Consider the following 24327-nt stretch of genomic DNA (forward strand, 5'->3'; position numbering starts at 1 on the left):
TCAGGTTTATAGTAACAACTTTAATTTCTATTTTATAAAACTTTCAAAAGCATAGAATGCATGTGCTTGCTGTTAGGCCGTCGGTAAGAGTGTTTCCCTCACCCATATCAACTATTAAATACAAACACCGATTCAGCAGCAAACTTTTCAACGTCTTTAAAAATAAAACATTCTTGTACAGGAGAAAAAAATGGAAATTCAAAAGTCAATAAGCCAAAAAATTATCTTAAAATTCAGTTTTGTTTCTTAAAAGTCACCTATTGGTCACTCAATACATCTACATATATCCAATTAACACCAACGTGAGGCTTAAAAGAAGTAACTGAAATGTATGTTATACAAATAAAAACCTTTATAAGTACTGACCACTGGTTATTCGATTAACAATAAGTATTTGAGAAAAGCTTATGTTTATGGTTTGAAATCCCCATGAAAAAGCGGGAACTCTATAATGGAAATGTATGCAGAACATGCTAAAACATCTTTAAAGAAAAACCAAAACATCTCTTCCGGATGTCTTTTCTCCGCGTTAAAATCTTAGAAAGAAAATGAGACCGATAAAGCGGAATCTCTAAGGTTTCATTTGCTTTCATGCTGTAAAACATAACAGACAAATTTAAAAACGGCTTTAAACTTGAGTCCTCCAGATGGCGACACTGAGGTTACAAAAACTCGCCATCTTCAATAAACAAACATCAGTATAACACATAAATTACTTCGAACAATTATATGGAATACGTATCGAGAATTGTGACCTCAAAAATCAACGGGCAGGTAGTCACAGTTAACATATATCATACAAAGCATCACAACAAATGTGAGCAACGAAACGTAAATGCAGTAGTATTTAAGAAAAACAAAATGAACGGATACAATATATAACACTGTTGCGCTGATTTAATAATTTGTTGCATTAAAGTGATAGCTCACCCAAAAAATTAACATTTACTATAAATATACCAACTTCCGTCAATTATAGTATCGCTAAATTAGCAATGCGCACTAATTTAGTTTAGCCTGTAGGTTTTTTGACTCTCTAAATAGCCACTGACTTGAGTTTCAAAGTCAGAAATCGTCTTTAATGTTATATTAATCTATGTAAATAGACAGCAAATGTTATTATTATTATTTTTTTGGATGAACTTTCCCTTACAGTTAGACTTTGCTGCAATTTTACCGTTATTTACTGCAAATACACCCAGTAAAATACCACATAAGTTCTTTACAGTTCACTACTGTAATACTGTAATATGCGCTCCATTATAGGTAACTTTTACAGTAACTTACTGCATATTAGGAATTTGCGTTATCCTACCGTAATCAAACTACTTGAATACACTGTTAGATTTGCCGTAATTTTTTACAGTTATTTACTGTAAATATGCCCAGTAAAATACCACATACATTCTTTACAGTTCACCACTGTAATATGCACTGCATTATGGGTAATTAAAAAAGTTACTTTTACAGTAACTTACTGCATATTAGGAATTTGCGGTAATCTACTGTAATCAAAGTACTGCTACTGTACAAAAAAGAGACAGTAAATGAAAAAAATTGTCACTTGTTTGGAATTTATTAAACTTAGTAAATACTAAAAATAAGGGTTTTGCACTGCCGAAGTAAAATGTAAATAAATTACAGTAAAACTACTGTAAAATTGTCCTATTGTAAAGTAAAAAATGTGGTAAAGGGCATTTCACCTTAAAAAGAAATTGCGGTAAGGCTATTTTACGGTTTATTTTACTGTTTACTGCTACTGTAAAACACATTTACATGCAAGTTACTGTAAAGGGGTGCTTGCGGTAAATTGTTACCGCAGAAATACAATAAAATGTCGAACAGCATATATAATAATAATATCAATGTAATCCCAAAAATGAACGCTCGCCATCCTCAAGTCAGTTTTTGTGTGTTTAAGTTGTGTTTTTGATTATGGGTTTAAAATGCTTTAAAAAAAAACACACACGCATAAAACAGTAACATAAGAAATAAATCATTATAAATTACTGTTCATCAATATTCTCAAAAACAAAACTGATCTGTTCCGTAAATCATCTCCACGTCTTACGCTAGACTGCTGTTGCTTTCCTTCTGAGCAGCTGCATCCATGAAGCCCTGATCTTCCAACATCTCTGTTATGATTCTCAGTGAAAAATATTGACCATAGAAAGGGTTTGTTCGCCCCTCATTCCACCTGTGCATTGAGGACAGTCAATATTAACCAATATTATTGAGATGTCGTCACCTCGAGTGACTGTAAAGTCGTTAAAACTCCGTTTGGCTCTTGAAGAACATCAGGGCTGGGAGAGACGTTTCCTTTTGAGTTTCTGGATCATTCCCTGTTCCTTCAAAAAAACAATGTGGAATGTGATGCGAAATGCTTGTATTGGTTGCTCCGGCATGCCATGCAACATACAGGCAGCTGAACAATACTGTGCTCCAGGAAATTGAGAAAAAAAAGTGGATTCTATAACTCAAATGGACACATCCATTAATCTACGCTCCCAAAATTCATGTAAAAAAAGAGGTTTATTCCAAAAAATAACACTGATGAATGTTCATCAAAGTCTCTTGTCTTTATAAAATGTAAACAAAAAAGCGGTATGAAATATATATATCACATCAATATGTACAGACGTCATGCCACAGGTTACGCATCACTGCAAGAGAACAAACAAACAAACAATATTAGTGATTAGATGAGGAAAAGGGAAATCCAAAATCAAAATGCATTATTAGAGGTGTTACACCACTTACGGTGCAAGTAAAATGAACATACTTGAGGGGTCTGCTATTTCAATAGTGGGAAATGGTTTGTACTGATCTGTAGGGCTGTATGAATAATCGAAATCAAATCGCGATTTGAAACGTTGCGATTAACTAATTGAATCAGGCTGCGATATGAAATACTTATTATTTAATTGCCCCTACCCAGAGCAAATACGTGCATGGTGTCTGTGTGTGACAGTAAGTGCGTTCGACATTATGGATTTATCGATCGAAATTTGTCGACTTTATTTATCGACTTTATTTGTCAACTTTATTCATCGACTTTATTTGTCGACTTTATTTATCGATCGAAATTTGTCGACTTTATTTGTCGACTTTATTTGTCGACTTTATCGATCGAAATTTGTCGACTTTATTTATCGACTTTATTTGTTGACTTTATTTATTGATCGAAATTTGTCGACTTTATTTATTGACTTTATTTGTCGACTTTATTTATCGATCGAAATTTGTCGACTTTATTTGTCGACTTTATTTATTGACTTTATTTGTCGACTTTATTTATCGATCGAAATTTGTCGACTTTATTTATCGACTTTATTTATCGATCGAAATTTGTCTTAAAGCGGTGCATGCCATTTAGAAATTTTGTCCGGATTGACGCTGCATGAGCCGATGCCACATGACTGTCACATGTAGCTTCAAAGTACCACGACAGCGCTCCGAGATCAGATGATTGATTCAGCTAGTGCAGCGATTGAAGAGCGACTGCAGGAGCTGCATTGACGACACTGATATTACACGATTGGCTGAGTTCACTGCATAACAACAACCACGTTGTTTCAGGTTTATTATTGGACAAATTCTGTCTCACAAATTTCAAAACAAACAATTAACTTTTAAGCTATCTCTGTCCTGTATATATGCTTATTAAAAGATTACAAATATTTTACTACAGTATCATCTTTTGTTAAATAATTTGTTTATAAAGTCTAAACTGTAGCTCACTTATTTTGGGAATGTCCTTTTGTTTAATCTTTTTGAATTAAAGTGCTTTTTTGAAAATGCTTTCACTATCCAAAATAATCTTAATCATTGTTTGAGACAATCAAAACACCTTGTTTTGGGTTTTACACTAATATATATTGGAAAGTTTAATATCTATAAATGTAACCCCCTTTTAACATATTCAAACAAGAAGTATTAGCCTAAAGACTGATGTTTAAACTTCTAGAACAGCAGCTAGCTCTCTGCAACTCTCACATGGTCACCCATTGAAGCTAAGCAGGGCTGTGCCCGGTCAGTACATGGATGGGAGACCACATGAGAAAGCTAGATTGCTGCCAGAAGTGAGGCCAGCAGGGGGCGCCCAACCTGCGGCCTGTGTGGGTCCTAATGCCCCAGTATAGTGATAGGGACTCTATATTGCTCAGTGAGTGCCGTCTTTCGGATTAGATGTTGAACCGAGGTCCTGACTCTCTGTGGTCATTAAAAATCCCAGGATGTCCTTCGAAAAAGAGTAGGGATTTAACCCCAGCGTCCTGGCCAAATCTGCCAACTGGTCTCTGTCCTTCATGGCCTCCTAACCCTCCCCATATCATAATTGGCTCCATCACTTTGTCTCCTCTCCACCAATCAGCTGGTGTGTGGTGTGCGGTCTGGCACAAAATGGCTGCCGTCACGTCATCCAGGTGGATGCTGCACACTGCTGGTAGATGAGGAGATTCCCCCCTGTGTAAAGCACTTTGAGTGCCCAGAAAAGTGCTATATAAATGTAAGGAATTAATTTTATTATTATTAGATACTTTCCCCAAATCGCACAGCCCTACTGATCTGTATTTCAATTAATAATATAAAGAATGATGAATAAGTTAATATAAATATACATTTTGACCACATTGCTTTATTGTCAATGCATGATTGCACCCAGCAGGTTATGTGGGAAAATATTCAGTCGGCTGTCTGAAACTGGCAAATCTAGCCTACCGACAGATATCGGTAGTGTCCAAAGGAATGTTTGCATGAACATATTGCTTAATGAAACACTATAAGACTCATTGTGTGTATTTTAACACGTGGAAGTTAAGCAGTAAGCTCAATCTTTTGTAATCATCCATTTATCACTGTGAAAAAACCAACTGGTCGGTTTTACATCTAAAATAGGTCCTCTTTAAGATTTACATGTCTGTTAACCAATGAGAGATTACTGTTGGCAAGAATCCACTTATAATCCCTCATGACACTGACAAATATATTTGATTAATAAATGAGATGTAATTGAATTCAATACAGTATTTGGCCTACTGAAGCATTAATATGTATTACACAAAAACTGAAAAAAAGTATACACTTAATATATAGGCTAGGTTAATACACAAAAATGACAGAAATGATTTCTCTAGAGTTCTTTTGTCTGTATGTTTTCTGTCACACCTCTATAAAGCACTGCAGGCACTTTATTGTAAATAGTTGTTATTGTTAAATTAGATGTTCACACTGGATTATAGAATACTGATGCATCATGAGCAGTTTTTACTGACCTTGTGCCAGCAACCTGGTATTGGAAGACCATCAGGACCCTTGAATGTAAAAAACAACAACCACAACATGAACAAAGGACAAAATGATGACACGAAAACACAAGCATGACATTCAATCACAGTAATTCCGAGGTGTTTTGTAAGTAACATTTCTAAAATATTAATGGGATTTTGTATAATGCTTGATCAGGTAAGTTGTTTCTGGTTTTCTGGTTATTTCAAAGGGTTTTCTGTTAAATAATTACACTAACCGGCCACTTTATTCGGTTAACCTGTCCAACTGCTCGTCAACGCAAATTTCTAATCAAATTACATTGCAGCAACTCAATGCATTTAGCCATGTAGACATGGTCAAGACAATATGCTGCAGTTCAAACCGAGCATCAGAATGGGAAAGAAAGGTGATTTCAGTGACTGAATGTGGCATGGCTGTTGGTGCCAGACGGGCTGGTCTGAGTATTTCAGAAACTGCTGATCTACTGGGATTTTCACGCACAACCATCTCTAGGGTTTACAGAGAATGGTCCGAAAAAGATAAAATATCCAGTGAGCGGCAGTTCTGTGGGTGCAAATGCCTTGTTGATGCCAGAGGTCAGAGAAGAATGGCCAGACTGGTTCAAGCTGATAGAAAGGCGACAGTAACTCAAATAAGCACTCGTTACAACCGAGATATGCAGAAGAGCATCTCTAAAGGCACGACACATCCAACCTTGAGGCGGATGGGCTACAGCAGCAGAAGAGCACACCGGGTACCACTCCTGTCAGCTAAGAACAGGAAACTGAGGCTACAATTCACACAGGCTCACCAAAAATAGACAATAGAAGATTAGAAAAACGTTGCCTGGCCTGATGAATCTCCATTTCTGCTGTGACATTTGGAAGGTAGGGTCAAAATTTAGCGTCAACAACATGATAGCATGGATCCATCCTACATTGTATCAACGGTTCAGGCTGGTGGTGGTGGTGTAATGGTGTGGGGGATATTTTCTTGGCACACTTTAGACCCATTAGTACCAATTGAGTATCGAGTTATTGAGTCACTGCCAGAGCCTACCTGATTATTGCTGCTGACCATGTCCATCCCTTTATGACCACAGTGTGCCCATCTTCTGATGGCTACTTTCAGCAGGATAATTCGCCATGTCATAAAGCATGAATCATCTCAGACTGGTTTCTTCAACATGACAATGAGTTCACTGTGCTTAAATGGCCTCCACAGTCACCAGTCTCAGGCCAATAGAGTACCTTTGGGATGTGGTGAAGCGAGAGATTCACATACATGGATGTGCAGCTGACAAATCTGCAGAAACTACGTGATGCTATCATGTCAATATGGACTGAAATGTCTGAGGAATATTTCCAGTGCCTTGTTGAATCTATGCCACGAAGGATTAAGGCAGTTCTGAAGGCAAAAGGGGGTCCAACCCGGTACTAGTAAGATGGTGTACCTAATAATGTGGCCAGTGAGTATATATTGCATTTATTCCACTGTATTGAGGTGTTTTTTAAAAAAAAAAAAAAAAAAGTTAGGTCACATGCAATTCCTTTATGTTGTCCCAACACAAATCGAGTTAACTTAACCTTTCAAATGAAGTCGTCCCAAAAGTACACAAGAACTGTGTTGTTTCAGCTCATTTTGAACAAGCAGCAACAATATTTTTAGTGTATGGGAGATTTCAAATTTGGGTTGGTGGAATTAAAAAAGTATTACGTCAGCTGGTCTAGAATAAGTCTTATGATAGACATATTTCTTTATTCCTGACTGCCTAAGTGCTGGAAACAAAGTTTTCTGTAGGGTTCTGGAGCACTTAAATTTATCAAAACTCTTTTAGACTTATCAATTTCAACATTTGTTCAATAAGTTTCCTGTAAAATGATACCAAAATTTAGCATTTACACCTCTGCGTGTCGGTATGGGAAAACAAATCCAGGTGGAAACCCACTAAACAGCTGCATAATTTAGATTCTTAAATTTGAGACTTTTTAAAGAGACAAAATTTTAAAAAAATCTTAATGTATTCTCCCGTGGTTTTAAATCTTTAAGATTTTCTTTCTTCTGTTGGACGCAAAAGAAGATATTTTGAAGAATGCTGATTGCTAGCACACTTTGACTTCCATAGTAGAAAAAAAATCCTACAGAAGTCAATTACTTGATCCAAAATCACCCGAGTATACTAACTTCATTCATTTTCCTTCTGCTTAGTCCCTTTATTCATCAGGGGTCGCCATCCACCTGCAACCCAGCACTTGGAAATATCCATACACACTCATACACTACGGCCAATTTAGTTTGTTCAATTCACCTACAGCGTATGTTTTTGAACTGTGAGGGAAACCGGAGCACCTGGAGGAAACCCACGTCAACACGGGGAAACATGCTAACTCCACACAGAAGTGCCAACTGAGTCAGCCGGGACTCGAACCAGAGACTTTCTTGCTGTGAGGCGACAGTGCTAATAACCCATATACCCACATACTTGGTTTGAAGTTGAATTGACTACACGACAGTTAGAAAAGTACAATCTTTATAGGATAAATGTGAGTAGTATGAATGGAATTCAGACAATCTACATTCGTGACCTACCAGTGTCAGCTGCACCGCAACAATTCTCTCGCATAGCATCATGGGATAGAGTAGCATCCATTAAATGCGCACTTCAGAATCTCTCCGGAAGTAGTAGGTCATCCGGCTGCTTCTCGCATACTGTTATTCCAATACTCTGAATTCGGACATACTACTCAGCTCGCATACTGTCTTCAACGTACTATATAGTAGGGAAGAATGCGATATCGGACGCAGCCAACGGGTGTCAGCAACCAGCATTTTTCAAAATTTCTTCTTTTATGTTTAACATAAGAAAGAATCTCAAATGGGGGAACTATCCATTTAAGACCCCCTGAAAACTCTGTAGTAGTCTATACAGATGACAGTTGAAAAGGAGCAGTTAAAAAGGAGAAATGAGGAAGTGTTATAAATCCGCATGCAGGAATACTGTACCAGCGGGCAGGGGGCCTCAGGAGCTGAAGACCCCGCTTCTACTGCCTCTTTCTTACATCCTTCATCTCCCTGTCAGCCAGAGCACATACACAATAAACGCTACCATAATGACCAAACACACACACACACACATATACTCGAGAGAACATCAGCTTAGAGAAACATACAGAAGTCAAGCTTGGAAATGTGGAAAAGAGGGGGGGAAAGATGCGTCTGTGAAATGTCTGAGCACACTTTGTTGTTCCTGACAGAATTACCAGGAGTGTTTTTCCTCCTGATTTTCAGCAGTATGAATCTGTGAACCATCAACACGTATAAACATGGGAAAAGTAGCTTTAGCACGCACCACAGGACAGGGCTGATCCAGACCCGGCGGCCCCTGCTCGCCTTTCTTCCCCTTCAGGCCTCTTTTTCCTACAGGACCACGATCCCCCTGTCAAACCAGAGATATCCAGTCAACAAGATAGTTTTAAGAGCTACAATGCCGTCTGCTAATACTGGCAGCCTTAGTAAATATGAGCAAAACGGTCAAACATTGCTAGCATGTTAAGATTCAGCTTAGTATGCACCAATTCTAGGTTTTAGGTACCATGAATGTAGCTCAGCTGCTACATAATACCCTGGCAACAAAGAATGATTAAAGTCGAGCCGATTTTATGATACCTTAAGCGGATCCTGTTCCGGAAAATGTCAGATATTCTGTTTTGCACTGCGGTATTTATTTTAATGGATCCCGCATTAACTTGTGCGTAGGGAATACCTATGTGTGTGTGTGTGAGAGTGTGAGAGAGTACTAGGTGTTGCTATGCGATTGCTAGGGTGTTCTAAATGGTTGCTAAGGTGTTGCTAGGGTGCTGTAGGTGGCTGCTAAGGTGTTTCTAGGCAGTTGCTAGGGTGTTCTGAGTGGTTGTTTAGGCATTGCAAGGTGGTTGCTAAGGTGTTCTGAGTGGTTGTTAGGTCGTTGCAAATGCATTGCTAGGTGTTTGCTAAGCGGTTGCTAGGGTGTGCTGAGTGGTTACTAGGCAGTTGCTATGGCGTTCTGAGTGGTTGCTAAGGCGTTGCTAGGTAGTTGCTAGGGTGTTTTGAGTGGTTGCTAAGGTGTTGCTAGGTTGTGTTAGGTGGTTGTTAAGGCATTGCTAGGTGGTTGCTAGGGTGTTCTGAGTGATTACTAAGGCGTTGCTAGCCAGTTGCTAAGATGTTCTGATTGGCTGCTAGGTGGTTGCTAAGGTGTTGCTAGGCGGTTGCTACGATGTTCTAGGTTGTTGCTAAGGTGTTTCTAGGTGGTTGCTAGGGTGTTTTGAGTGTTTGCAAGGCCATGGCTAGGGGCTTCTGAGTAAGGTGTTATTAGGCAGTTGCTCTGGTGTTCTGAGTGGTTGCTAAGGTGTTGCTAGGTAGTTGCTAAGGTGTTCTGAGTAGTTGCTAGGCAGTTGATAAGGCGTTGGTAGGGTGTTCCGAGTGGCTATTAAGGCATTGCTAGGTGTTTGCTAGGGTGTTCTAAGTCATTGCTAAGGCGTTGCAAGACCATTGCTAAGGGGTTGTGGGTGGTTGCTAGGGGGTTGCTAGGGTGTTTTAGGTGGTTACTAAGGTGTTGCTAGGCGGTTGCTAAGGTGTTCTGAGTGGTTGCTAGGCAGTTGCTAACATAAATGACCATGTTTCTAGCATAAATTAGCATGTCATTAGCATTGAGTAAGAATTAGCATGTCACTAGCATGTTTTTAGTATAAACTAGCATGCCTTTAGCATGAATTTAGTATGAATTAGCATGTTTGCTAGTATGATTAGTATGTTTGTTAGTATGTTTCCAGTATGGATTAGTATATTGATAGTATGAATTAGCATGTTGCTAGTATGTTTATAGTATGAATTAGCACGTTGCTAGTATGTTTATAGTATGAATTAGCATGTTTCTGGTATGGATCAGTATATTGTCAGTATGGATTGATATGTTGTTAGTATGTCCAATGTAAAGTCAATGGCAGTTTTTTTTTTACAATGGAAGTCTATGGGACAGTTGCTAGGGAGCTGTAAGTGGTTGCTAGGATGTGGCTAGTAAGTTAAAAGGTCATTAGTGATTGGCAGATTGGTAGTCTGAGTTAATTGACTGTAACCTTAAGTCTCTGTATGACAGTCTAGCGGAAAGTTATGATTTTCTCAATCCACCATAAATATGATATATTGAATAATATATATATATATATATATATATATATATATATATATATATATATATATATATATATATATATATATATATATATATATATATATATATATATTTATTTATTATTATTATTATTATTATTGTTTTTTTTTACTACTACTACTACTACTATCTATTGTGTGTACTGTTTTTTTATTATATATGTATGATGCTTTTTTATGTAAACTCTATAAATGCTTTGGAAATACATTTGAAACATTTGTCATGCCAATAAAGCAACTATTGAATTGAATTATTCAAGAATTAATCATTCTTACAGTTAAATGAACGCTAACAGTTGTAGATTATTAAAAAAGCAAACCCCTCAATGCACCACAGCTGCACCTTCAGCAAACCTTCAGCAAACCTCCTGAGTCACTGCATCCCAAGCGACTAAAACGATATAAAGAAATCTCCACTGTGCTGAGCGAGAGCGCTTTTTAAACTGAACAGCGCACCATCGATGACGTACACTGAAAAAAATTATTCAAAGATGATTCCTTGGATTTACTCAATTTTTTTACGTTAAGTGGTTGTTAACAATTTAATTAGGCTGAATTTAAACAAACAAATTAAGTTGAACATTGCTCAATTTAATTAGTTTGTTTAAATTCAACACAAATAAATTGTATGCAACAGTTTTGCATGCAACACTTTTTCAGGCCCGAATGCAATGTGAGTGCTGGCCATCGGGGGAGGTACTTCGGCCCAGTTCAAAGCAACTGTGTGAGTATGCCCTTAGACTGAGTGGCTGTTTGACTTCTGCAAAAAAACTACTAGCCCAACATTGGCTGCCCCCACATAATTTGGACACGTACAAGTGGTTGGTACAACTTCAGGACATTATAATGTTAGATTATCCACAGCTGGAGTGAACTTGGTACAAATGAGTACATTAAAGATCTGGACTTCAGCTGCTGACAAAATCTCCATGTTTATTGCACAGAGCAATGATCAGGATCCACAATGATCGCTTTTTTTAAATAATTGAAACTTGATACTGTACTTTTGTTTTTCTGGTAACTTCTTTTCATTGGATACCCCAGTTTAAAGCGACCGCAGGGGAGGGGGTGGGGGAAGTTGAATTGAAATATTTCATTATATTATTTTTTCATCCTGTATGTTTTGTTAACAATAATAAAAAAAGAGACTGAGTGAGTGATTTTTTTTTCACTTAGCACATAATAGTGAAGTGAGCTGAACAGTGACTGTTCGTACTATTAATGTTTCTAGCTACATTTTTTTTATTATCCATGGTTGCTAGGGTGTTCTAAGTAATTGCTAAGGCGTTGCAAGACCAATGCTAAGGTGTTGTGGGTGGTTGCTAGGGGGTTGCTAGGGTGTTTTAGGTGGTTACTAAGGTGTTGCTAGGCGGTTGCTAAGGTGTTCTGAGTGGTTGCTAGGCAGTTGCTAACATAAATGACCATGTTTCTAGCATAAGTTAGCATGTCATTAGCATTGAGTATGAATTAGCATGTCATTAGCATGTTTCTAGTATAAACTAGCTTGCCGTTAGCATGAATTTAGTATGAATTAGCATGTTTGCTAGTATGATTAGTATGTTTGTTAGTATGTTTCCAGTATGGATTAGTATATTGATAGTATGAATTAGCCCAACATTGGCTGCCCCCACATAATTTGCACACGTACAAGTGGTTGGTACAACTTCAGGACATTATATTGTTAGATTATCCACAGCTGGAGTGAACTTAAAGTACATTAAAGATCTGGACTTCAGCTGCTGACAAAATCTCCATGTTTATTGCACAGAGCAATGATCAGGATCCACAATGATTGCTTTTTTTAAATAATTGAAACTTGATACTGTACTTTTGTTTTTCTGGTAACTTCTTTTCATTGGATACCCCAGTTTAAAGCAAGGGGAGGGGGTGGGGGAAGTTGAATTGAAATATTTCATTATATTATTTTTCATCCTGTATGTTTTGTTAACAATAATAAAAAAAGAGACTGAGTGAGTGATTTTTTTTTAACTTGTAATAGTGAAGTAAGCTGAACACTGACTGTTCGTACTATTTATGTTTGTAGCTACATTTTTTTTATTATTCATGACTGGCCTATAACGTTATATGGCACAAAATAAGTCCGTTCAGACATCTGATGCAGTTTTTTGTGCTATCACCGTTTAATGACGTCATGTTCCGGGAAAACTGAAATTGTTTAATGGACGTCGGTCATAGTGACTTTTAGTTCCCGGTTTTGTTTACATTTAGTCATTTAGCAGACGCTTTTATCCAAAGCGACTTACAAATGAGGACAAGGAAGCAATTGACACAACTATAAGAGCAGCAGTGAACAAGTGCTATAGACAAGTTTCAGGTGTGTAAAGTCTAAGAAGCAAAACATTAGTAATGTAAGTTGGTTTTTTTTGAGAGAGAGAGAGAGTACAGTTAGTGGTATAGCCAGAGAGGCAGTTGCAGATTAGGAGGGAAAGTGGAAACTAAATAGTTGAGTTTTTAGTCGTTTCTTGAAGACAGCAAGTGACTCTGCGGTTCTGATGCAGTTAGGGAGTTCATTCCACCAACTGGGCAGATTTGTTCCGGGAATTATTCATTTACAAATGAAGTATTGCCTAAAACCCAAGATTGGTGCAAACTAAACTGGCTAGCAAGCTAATCCAGATTCTTAGGTCCCAGAGGTTTGAGAAACTGCTGCTGTATTTAATCTGTTTGCTGGTTTTACTTTTCAAATAAAACCCATGTACATAACATCTTTAAGCACTGGTATTTCTTTTTCTCTCAACTTTGCTGCCAAGCACATTTTTTCTGACAAGTTGATTTGTATAGTTTGTGACAGAAAAGTTCACTGTCCATCTTCTTTTAATCTAGGCTTTTTTTTTTGACCAGTAAGCCTTGAATGTCAGATCCATGTGGTGTGATTTATGCACAATTTGACCAAATCTCTCTTTCTCCCTCTCTGCTTAAATGCATTAAGCTGTGTTGTCTTAATATAAGTGGAGGACACTGTATATGTGGTCATTAAATAAATGAATGAATGAAATAGATGTGTATAAAAGTATAATTCATGCGCTGAGGTAAATGTAATGTGATGCACCTTCTCTCCTCTCTCTCCTCGTTCACCCCGATCTCCTTTAATACCTGGAAAACCCTGAAAGAAAATAACACGAAAATATCAAAACTACAATGTGAAACTACGGATCCACTAGAACATAAATAAATAAATGTAATAAATAAATATAAACCTGCTGCTTACTGGGGTTAGTATAACACACATACACATTTGCTGTTACTAGTGTTCATTTGTGTGTGTGTTTTACACACCTCAGTGTAAATTAAATGTTGAGGGAAAGTATTTATACATTTACCCAGTGTATACATTCTCTAAAAACTGAATTAAAAATTAAACCAAAATTACAAAACGTCACATAAAAATTAATGAGCATATGTAGAAATAATAATAATGTCCAAAAGAACTAAATTACCCAAACCTTGGCAAAATATGAAATAATAATAATACATAAATATAATTATTTAAAAAAATGTAACTCAATAATACAATGCTGCTACTTACATCTAATCCAGGTTCCCCTTGCTTTCCCTGTGGAAGTAAAAATACATCTAATATTAACTACAATTAATGGGGGTGTATATGGCACAAACTTGAACCGTTTGTATTATTATTTTGGCCATTCATTTACACAAAATGGTGTGTTGGGGTTCTGAAAACACACATTTCTAATACAAATGTACAAAACTACAAAATAATCTAAATAAACCCAACCACAAACACATCTGCTCAAACTTCATTCATTAATTTATTCATTCAGTCATTCGGCTTATTTATCAGGGGTCTCCACGGCAGAATGAACCACCAACTATTCCAGCATATGCTTTACGCAGCTGATGCCCTTCCAGCCACAACCCAGTACTGGGAATACACACTCAGAAATGCCAACTGGTCCAGCCAGGACTCGAACCAGCGACCTTCTTGCCGTGAGATGAGTGCTAACCACTGCCCCACAGTGCCGCCCTACTCAAACTTGACATTCATTAAAAAAAAATTTTTTACAAATAGTTTAAATATTAAATGATGATCATTTGTTTACCTTTTCACCCTTTGTTCCAGGCAGGCCAACTAATCCTGTTGTTCCTGGTGGTCCTTGAATACCCTGAAGGCCCTACAAAGCATAATAGCATTAATAATTAGATATGAGAAGATATTTAAGATAATTAGATATAAAAAGAAATTTAGATATTTCTTTTTGCTGTTAACATTGTTAGTAAAGCATTAAAGATTTTAGCGCTAGCCTCAATGTTGCTACCATGTTAACACAATTCTGTATGTTGTTGGTTAACATACTTTCACACATTTTCATACGTGAAATATTGTAGGACCCAGTACTGAGCCCTGAGGAACACCTGATTTGTCAGGATTTGTTTTCCTCTGATAAATTTTTCTTTTCTGTTAAAAGGATTTTTAGCACATTATATTTAGCTAATCATTATTAGCATGTAGCTAGTCACTGCAGTAGTATGCTGGAAGTCTATCAAAGGTTTATGTGCATTTTTATTATTGGATAGAATGTTTATCCAACTCAGTTGTGCGCACAGGTTTTTTTTAATGCGCATTTTCGCAATTTATACGCATCTTGGCATTTCCATCAAGCATTATTTTATACGATATTCCAAAATGAATAAAAGTAAGTGGATGGAAACAGCAACTACAACGCAAATATATCCATCTGGCCCTTTTATAATGGCCCTCTTCGGAATCGGTTGCTAGGATGCTATAAATAAATGCTTGGGTGTGGCATGAGAGTTTCATAATGATCCTGATAGACTGATTGGTTGTCTGATTAGCCAACCCATGTTTCTACAACACTGCTACGTAATGATAATGATCAGTGACATTTATAAAGGCAGTCTATGGGATCCATTAACATTTAATGGGCCATTCCATTCGATGTCAGTGAGGCGACTTTGTGCCCCAGGTGTACAACCTTTTTCCAAATGTTCTTACACAGCCTGCAATCCTCTTCAAATGTGGTAAACCACATGCTTCCACCAAATTGTCACTTTGTCGCTGTGATCCATCAAAATTCATTACAATGTTCGGTCAATGGTAAATTTGGGTGTTTTTTGGTCCATGGGGTCAGTTTACCCCAAACCTCTTAGAGAAGTCATAGCACATCATTCCTCAATAACCCACATGATTTGACCCCTAATTCAAGAGTTTTTGACGAGCAGTGCATGACTAGTTACATGCTGAAATTTTGTCCAGAAGAAAAAGATTCCCAAACAGATGAACAACTGTGATGCTTTGCAAAATAAGCACAGCTAAAATATGATTACAGATGGATAACTTCACACTCATATCATTCACAGGTCAACTGTACATCTAATGTATAAGAATATGGCTTTAGCTTCAAAATCCTGGACTAATGCATTATGGGATTAGATGTGGTCTCACTTGTGTTCCTGGAGCACCGGTTTCTCCCCTCTCTCCTTTAATACTCTCCCCTGAATCCCCCTGTGATGGATTGAATACACAGTTAAATATGTGGATATTTCCATATATTTATTATGCAGTTCAAAATACTTAAGGGTTATCATATTAAGATTGTGACTCAAATCAAACAGTCAATGTAGGAATCTAGACATGTAGAATTAAAAAATTAAATGAAATGAAAACTTACTTTTTGGCCTGGCATGCCACGGTGACCCTAAAACACAAATAATAGCTCTCTCAGTCTTTGTATGATGTCATGATTTTAATCAGCATTGTGTTCTTGTACACGATGAGCCGTGTGCCTGTTCAACGCTATCTCATGGCAATTTGTAACTTTTTGATTTAGTGCAGTGGTAGGGAACCTATGGCTCGCGAGCCACATGTGGCTCTTCGATCAGAAATACGTGGCTTTCCAGCTCCAGCTGTCTCCCTTCAATAATATTTTACAGTTAAAAAAATTATAACCATCACTAGAAATCAGTTTCCTATTGAAAATACAATTACAATTTTTACATTTCGACCAATGTACGTGTGCGGTGCTGTGGATAAAAATGAATCGCAACACAACTGAAGGGCAAATGCCTGTGCGTGGTTACCATACAAATATAAAAAGTTGTTTTGACCTTTATTTACTTTAATAACAGTAAAATATTATTTTTTTTGTTCTTCAAAATGAGCGAAAATTAAATTAACAATAATATATGCTCTTTTAAACTAGCCAAAATGATTGTCTTCCTTTACTTTGAATTGTTTTAAGTGTCATTTTTTATAGTAGTAAAATGTTTGTTTATTTTAAATTATGTTGCTTTTCAGAAAAAAAGAGTTTATTTACCAGAAATTTAATTCAATTGTCCATTCATGGACTTGCTCAACATGTGTTGCTTCATATTTGTTTATGGTTAGATGTGCATGAGCATAAATAAAGGTTTTGTTTAAACCTGTATTGTTTATAGTAGTAGTATATATTGGGGTGCATATATGAGTATATATACCCCAATGGCTCTTTACAAAAATTTGCCAAAGATATCAGAAATGGCTCTTTGCTGAAAAAAGGTTCCTGATCCCTGATTTAGGCCCCGTTTACACTAATGCGTTTTCGTTTTAAAACGCATAAGTTTTGCTATGGTTACGCCATCCGTCCACACTATGCCGGAGTTTTCGAGAGCCGAAAATAGAGCGTTTTGGAAAGGCTGAAGAGGCCGTTTTCATTCTAAAACGCTGCTGCTCCATCTCAGTGTGGATGGGGGAAACGGAGACATCTGAAAACGGAGGCAGGGCTGCAGACATTCGCCTATATGATTGGGGCTTTTCCTCAATATTAAGTAGCCTACACACACAGTTCAGTCCTGCATCCTCTCCTTGTAAGTTCAGACTTCGCAAGTTTGATATGGAAAACAGACTCCCGAGGACAAGTCGGTAAATCTTCAAAGGGAACAGTGTACTTTATAACCTTATTCACATCTTAACAATAAAATGAAAACATGATGTAAGGAACTGCTATTTTCATTTTAATGTTAACAACTTAACAGACAGCAGAAATGTTGAGGCGTCGTGCTGCATATATGAGCGTCATCTTCACTGTATGCGTATTCATAACAAAACGGAGCCTATAACATGACTGGCTCCTTTCATTTTCATTGAAAATACGAAACATACACTCTCTTTTACTGAATATCAGTTTTAATAATCAATAATGGCCATTATAAAAGTATAAAGTACAATAAGTTTATACATTATAGGAAATAACGGGAAGAAATCAGTCAATCAGCCAAAAACGTTACCCAAGAACGAGTAATAGATTCAAAAGACCAAAGTCAGGGAATATGTCGTTAGATATAGAAAACAAGATGAATTAAATATCACGTTTAACAAATATAGTGAGATTAGATCCTAGATGAACACTCCGACAAGCACAGCTCTCATCTGGTTAGATATGCTGCAGTGCATGCCAGAGTGTGTGTGTGTGTGTGTGTGTGTGGTCACGTGATGTGCGATTTCAGTGTTTTGGTGTAGATGGAGAGCTGTTCAGAAACGCTAGGTGAAATGCTAGCGTGGACGCGGATCGTTTTCATTCTAAAACGCCGTTTTAAAACTAAAACGCACTAGTGTAAACGGGGCCTTAGTGGCTAATTCGTATGAATACAGTTTAATAGGATTTGCTCATCCCCCAATGAGAGTTGGGTTTAGGGGAGGGGTTTGGTGCCACGCCTTTTTTTTAAATCTTACATTTTTAATTGTACAAATATCCACTAAACTGACAAAACGTAAAATAGTTACGTTTCATGAGATCAGGCTGGCCTATTAGTCATTAACTGTCATCAATATGTATATCTAAAAAAAGTCTCACCATGTATCCAGGTGGTCCTGGTGGACCTGGAGGTCCTGGTGGTCCAGGCTGTGAAATCATCTGAACCTGTAGAGAGTTAAACACACAAGCACACAACACACACACACATACACACACGTGTCAAAAAATGACTGCACTCCAATCGCTGCAGTAATAACATACGGTCAACTAAATTAGATTCAATTGTACTGACCAGATTGTCTTCTAGTATAGAATCTCCTTTCTCTCCTTTCTGCCCATCCATTCCCTATGATACATTTGATCAATTTTAACAATATGCTAAAATGTTTACAAGATGATTTAGAAGAGATCATTTTGAATACTTACAGAGGGACCCGAGAGGCCCATTTCTCCCTTCTCGCCCTTCTCTCCAGAGTCACCAGGCTCTCCAGTGTCTCCCTTATCACCCTGACATTTAAATGACCCCACACATTTGTAGATTGTATTTAATAGAACATTTGCATGATTTTACATTTTATGGATACAAAATTATGAAATATTTTGTAAATTCAATTGTATTTCAATGTATATTTAAATCCAGTGACTGGCCGTAATTAATTACATATAATCTGAATTACTTAATCAGGTTCTTATATCTTTTCATTTGATTATTATTTAGCTAGATTTCAAAATGTTAGTTACTTTTTATGGATTTCTTGATTAAACTTTTTTTTTTTAACACAATGGCAGTAAATTATTCATAATTTCTTCCTTTTCCCCCTTTCAAATTGCTTAGGTCCAATCTTTATCTTTATCAAATCTTCATTTATTCATTTTTCTTTGGCTTAGTCCCTTATTTATTAGGGGTCGCCACAGAGGAATGAACCACCAACTATTGTAGCATATGTTTACGCAGTGGATGCCCTTCCAGCCGCAACCCAGTACGAGGACACACCCACCACATTCACATTCACACTCATGCATTTATTCATTCACCTATAACACATATCTTTGTACTGCGGGGAAACCGGAGCACCCAGAGAAAACTCACGCCAACATAGGGAGGACATGCAAACTCCACAGAGAAATGCCAACTGGCCCAGCCGGGACTTAAATCAGCGACCTTCTTGCCATGAGGCAACAGTGCTAACCACTGTCGGCCTTTATCAAATCCTAATAGATCAAATAGTAATCTAAAAGTAATCTAAAAGTAGTCAGAAACATACAATTTTAATCATGTAATTTGTGATCCGTATCAGATTACACACTTGTAGTTAGTTACTCAAATACAAACAACTGATATTCTTCCAAATGGATTAAACCAGTGATCACCTTTTCACCATCGACCCCAGCAGGTCCAGGTAAGCCAAGTTCGCCCTGTATGGATGAACCAAACATTTTTTTTAAGAGATATCAAACTGATATTTATTATGATACTATTACTTTCTGTCATTTCTGTCAATGTTTACTTATTGTCAAAAACCTGTTTGAGTTTCTTCCTTCAAAAAAAAAACAAAAGATATGTTGAAGAATGTTGGAAACCTTTAACCGTTGACTTCAATAGAATTTTTCCTACCATGGCAGTTAATGGTAACCAGTTTCAAACACTCTTTAAAATATCTTCTTTTCTTCTTTTTGCTCAACTGAAGAAACACTGTAAAAATGCTGGGTTCCATTCAATTCTTTTATGTTGTCCCAACAAAAATCTTTACAAATTTAACTGGATTGAACATAAAACAATTAAGTTGTCCCAGAAAAAATTTATTAATTGTGTTGTTTCAACTCATTTAAATAAGTAGTTTGAACATGCAGCAAAATAAATTTTATAAAGGTTATAAAGGTTTTATAAACCACTTAACCACCAAAAAAAAAAAAAAAAAAACTTATAAAGGTTCAGAACAACTTGAAGGTAAGTTTATTTTTTATATATACAGTTGAAGTCAGAAATTTTAGACCCCTGAATTCTTAGCCCCCCTTTTTATTTTTCCCCCAATTTCTGTTTAGCGGAGAGAAGATTTTTAAAATATATTTCTAAACTTAATAGTTTTAATAACTCATCTCTAATAACTAACATTGTCATGATGACAGTAAATAATATTTTACTAGATATTTTTTAAGACACTTCTATATAGCTTAAAGTAATATTTAAAGGCTTAACTAGGTTAATTAAGCAAGTTAGGGTAATTAGGCAAGTTATTGTATAACAATGGTTTGTTCTGTAGACAGTAAAAAAACTAATTAGCTTAAAGGGGCTAAAGAGGCTTAAAATGGTTCATAAAAATTAAAAACTGCATTTATTTTAGCCTAAATAAAACAAACAAGACTTTCTCCAGAGTAAAAAATTTTATCAGACATACTGTGAAAATTTCCTTGCTCTGTTAAGCATCATTTGGGAAATATTTAAAAAGAAAAAAAATCAAGGGGGGCTAACAATTCTGACTTCAACTGTATATTTTTGGGTAAACTATCCCTTTATATCAAACTAAGGTAATGCATTCTAGCAAATTCTTCATGTAGTTTCCATGAAAACACCAAATCAAAATTTGAAAGAAGCTCACCTTTGGACCTTCTTTTCCTGGTGGTCCCGGAGGGCCAGGTGGACCCTGTTTTGTAAGTAAATGGAACATATTTAAAGCTTGTAAAATTTGCAAAACCCACTTTACATTTTAAGAACCACAAACTTCTGATAGACCTCATTTTACGACTGCTATAAAACAAGAAAATGTTGCTCCAGTATAATTCTTCGTGTGTAATCCCTTCAGGATCTTGAATGTTTTAGAGTTTGAAAACAACATCCTTAATGATGCTTAACAATGTCAATGACATTCATTAAAGGAAATACTGTTATTCTTTAGACCGTTACAAACCAAAATTATGACTGATATTTTTCAGCATATTTTAATGCATCTGCATGATGTGCCATCAGGGTTTGTGGTTCGATAAACATCTCAGAGTGATTTCAGTGTTGATAGAGATGACCGCAAAGTCTTGCAGATGTTGAAAAAGACAAAACTCCTAATTTTTCCTCCCATTTCTCAATTGCTATTTGACAAAACACAGACTTTCAAAGAAAGGCATCATCCAGAACATTTAAACAGACATTATAAATGTAACCACAAGAATCATTCATTAAACAACCCAGATGCACATTGCCAGAGGAAGAATATCTACAAACATTTCAACCAAAAATGTTCTGCTGTATTACAAAAACACTTATCACTTGAATCATATTTAAAAAGCCATGTTTACTTCAATGTTTTATACATATTGAAGCATACATGGCCTTCATTCCAAAGAGCCAGCATTTAGATACTAAACAGAGCAGGACCCAGTACTGAGCCTTGAGGAACACCCTGCTACAATGGCAGAATCATTAGCCATGTTTACTTCAATGTTTTATATATAATGATGCATACATGGCACAGCCTTTTGATACTACTACTGCCAATACAAACAAAAAACATCATCTGTATAGTATAAATGAAAACTGCTTTAGAAAGGGTCATGAATGACCTCCTCGTCATAGTTGATTCTGATGGTTTGTAGCATCTTTTAAGATTTTAGTGCTGCATTCGATAAATATATATCATTTTATTGTTGGAACTGGATTTAACCCTTTTCCTGCATACGATCACACTGGTGTGATCAGCTTTGGTTCCTGAAGTGGGATCACACCGGTGTGATTAGAACGTTTAGAGCGCACGTCATCAACTGTATCCTCAGCTGTATCCTATCTAAACTTCACAGCACTGCAGGAAAGGGTGAAGTCTAAATGGTATACAGCCGAGGATACTCACGTCAATATAGCATAATCTAATAAAATACTATTTATTAAATACTATTTACTCAGCTGTATCCCATCTAGCTAATAAAATACAATTAATGCGTAATTTATTAAAAGTATAAATACTTATTCTCGCTAACTTCCGATCGCGGCTGTATCCCTTCTAGCAACAACAGTGGCGACCAGTACCCATCATATATCAAATGATACGATCATTAAAAAGCAATTTAAAAGACAAAATAATTGTTCTATCACATATTTGAAAATCGGAGTATCAGGAATTTCACAATATAATTAAAACATTTGGCAATATTAACAGAAAAGGGGAAAAAAAAGAAGATATATACATAGATCATTGGGGCTGGTGGGTCACGTGATAAACTTATCATGTCCCCATGGGAACTTTAGAACGCAATAGATTCTATGTAATGGTCACAAAAATAACCAGGAGGAGGGTCAGCTGGAGTATTTAAAACTCACGTGTGAAAGGGTTAACCGTATCTTCCAGAATGTTAGCGGTTTTTCTATCTGAATACAAAATTAGATGGAATTTAAGGCGTTAAGTTTATATTCGTGATTCAACGAAGCAACAATTCCTTCAGAAATCAGATACAGATCAAAAAGAAGGAACATTCCTAAGCAGACAATGAATTCTGTATCTGATTTTTGAAGGAATTGGGGTTTGAATCAAACAAAGAAATCAAATAAACCATGCTTCTGGGTAATTTTCCAAACAGCCAGTGTTTAGATACTAAACAGAGCAGGACCCAGTACTGAGCCCTGAGGAACACCCTCCTGTAATGGCACAGTCTGAGATCTGTTATTCATGTTTACTTCAACGCTTTTATAAATGATGCATACAATACAAACAAAAAACATAATTTGTTTACATTTTTTGTAGGATTTAGTGCTGACATTCAATAAAATATATACATTTAGTGCTGGAACTGGATTTCTGGCACTGCATTGAACTGGAATTGAAAATATGATCTAGAATGTTGCCAGTTTTTTTCTACCTGAATACTAACAGACCTCAGGATCTGCCATTACAGCAGGGTGTTCCTCAGGGCTCAGTACTGGGTCCTGCTCTGTTTAGTATCTAAATGTTGGCTCTTTGGAATTTTACCCAGAAGCATGGTCTGGGAAATCATTGCTATGTTAAAAATTAGCACTACGGTTTATTTAACTTCTGTGTTTTATGGAATTCGAGGCCTGAAGTTTATATTTGTGATTTGGCGAAACCACAATTCCTTCAAAAATCTGATACAGGATTCATTGGCTGCTTAGAAATGTTCCTTCTATTGATTGTTTTAAGGAACTATACTCGAAATACATATTTATAGTAAGGTTTAAACTTAATTACTGTTGTGTTTATTGTATCAGATGTTATGTATTGTTTATTTTGCATTCTGTAAAGCAATCTGTAATTCTTTTAAGTATTAGAAAGACACATTGCATAAAATTAAAAGATAAAATTACACAAATTAATAAAACTAATAAAATGAATTGCATATTATTAAAAGAATGAACACCATAAGCAACCATTATATTCAAACTTCAATCGTTTTGGCTGTTGAAAAATCTTGAATTATTAGGTTTTGAATTCACACACACACATAGTGAGTATTTGTTAGAGTAAAATAAAATAAAATAAAATAAAATAAAATAAAACAAAACAAAACAAAACAAAACAAAACAAAACAAAATAAAATAAAATAAAATAAAATAAAATAAAATAAAATAAAATAAAACAAAACAAAACAAAACAAAACAAAACAAAACAAAACAAAATAAAATAAAATAAAATAAAATAAAATAAAATAAAATAAAATAAAATAAAATAAAATAAAAATAAATTAAATTAAATGCACAAATAGCAACCCATGCGACAGTACGGTTACCGAGACACTGATGGTTTTGATGGCCTGGTAGAAAAAATAAGTCAACCAGATTTTCAGAACATATAATGACATTTGGTTTTAATATAACCATGCATTTATGGTCATCTGAGGTTTGCATAATTGCATAGCAGGAAGTCTATCCAGAAACAACAAGTTAACATGAATCCCAACTGGCAAAAGTTGTTGAGAAGTTTTCCAAGCAATTACCGTCAATAAAAATCACAGCTCACCTGAAAGGCATCTAAGAGTTTTCCATTGAAGTCGATGATGTCACCAGATGCTGACATGCCTTTCTCACCGGGGTGACCCTGACGTGATGAAAACATTTCTGGTCACATAAATGTGCAAATATTCTCACAAATGAAGAGCTACACTCACCGGCCACTTTATTAGGTAC

General features: G+C 36.2%; 1 protein-coding gene across 1 annotated transcript in view; it reads right to left on the reverse strand.

The window, feature by feature from the left end:
• The window catches only part of col23a1a (collagen type XXIII alpha 1 chain a), a 299792-nt gene continuing 275465 nt past the window's right edge, over positions 1 to 24327 (reverse strand). The window contains exons 17-32 of the mRNA XM_056472084.1: positions 24161 to 24238; positions 23931 to 23954; positions 20804 to 20848; positions 19578 to 19622; positions 18633 to 18713; positions 18499 to 18552; positions 18306 to 18371; positions 16146 to 16172; positions 15920 to 15979; positions 14556 to 14627; positions 14021 to 14047; positions 13544 to 13597; positions 8618 to 8704; positions 8272 to 8340; positions 5274 to 5312; positions 1 to 2348 (exon numbers count right to left, since the gene is read on the reverse strand). Of these exons, the coding sequence (XP_056328059.1) occupies positions 2298 to 2348; positions 5274 to 5312; positions 8272 to 8340; positions 8618 to 8704; positions 13544 to 13597; positions 14021 to 14047; positions 14556 to 14627; positions 15920 to 15979; positions 16146 to 16172; positions 18306 to 18371; positions 18499 to 18552; positions 18633 to 18713; positions 19578 to 19622; positions 20804 to 20848; positions 23931 to 23954; positions 24161 to 24238 (879 nt within the window). The 3' untranslated portion in view covers positions 1 to 2297. The remainder of the gene's footprint in view (positions 2349 to 5273; positions 5313 to 8271; positions 8341 to 8617; positions 8705 to 13543; positions 13598 to 14020; positions 14048 to 14555; positions 14628 to 15919; positions 15980 to 16145; positions 16173 to 18305; positions 18372 to 18498; positions 18553 to 18632; positions 18714 to 19577; positions 19623 to 20803; positions 20849 to 23930; positions 23955 to 24160; positions 24239 to 24327) is intronic.

The sequence above is a fragment of the Danio aesculapii genome, chromosome 14 (genome assembly GCF_903798145.1).
Source record: "Danio aesculapii chromosome 14, fDanAes4.1, whole genome shotgun sequence".
NCBI lineage: Eukaryota > Metazoa > Chordata > Actinopteri > Cypriniformes > Danionidae > Danio > Danio aesculapii.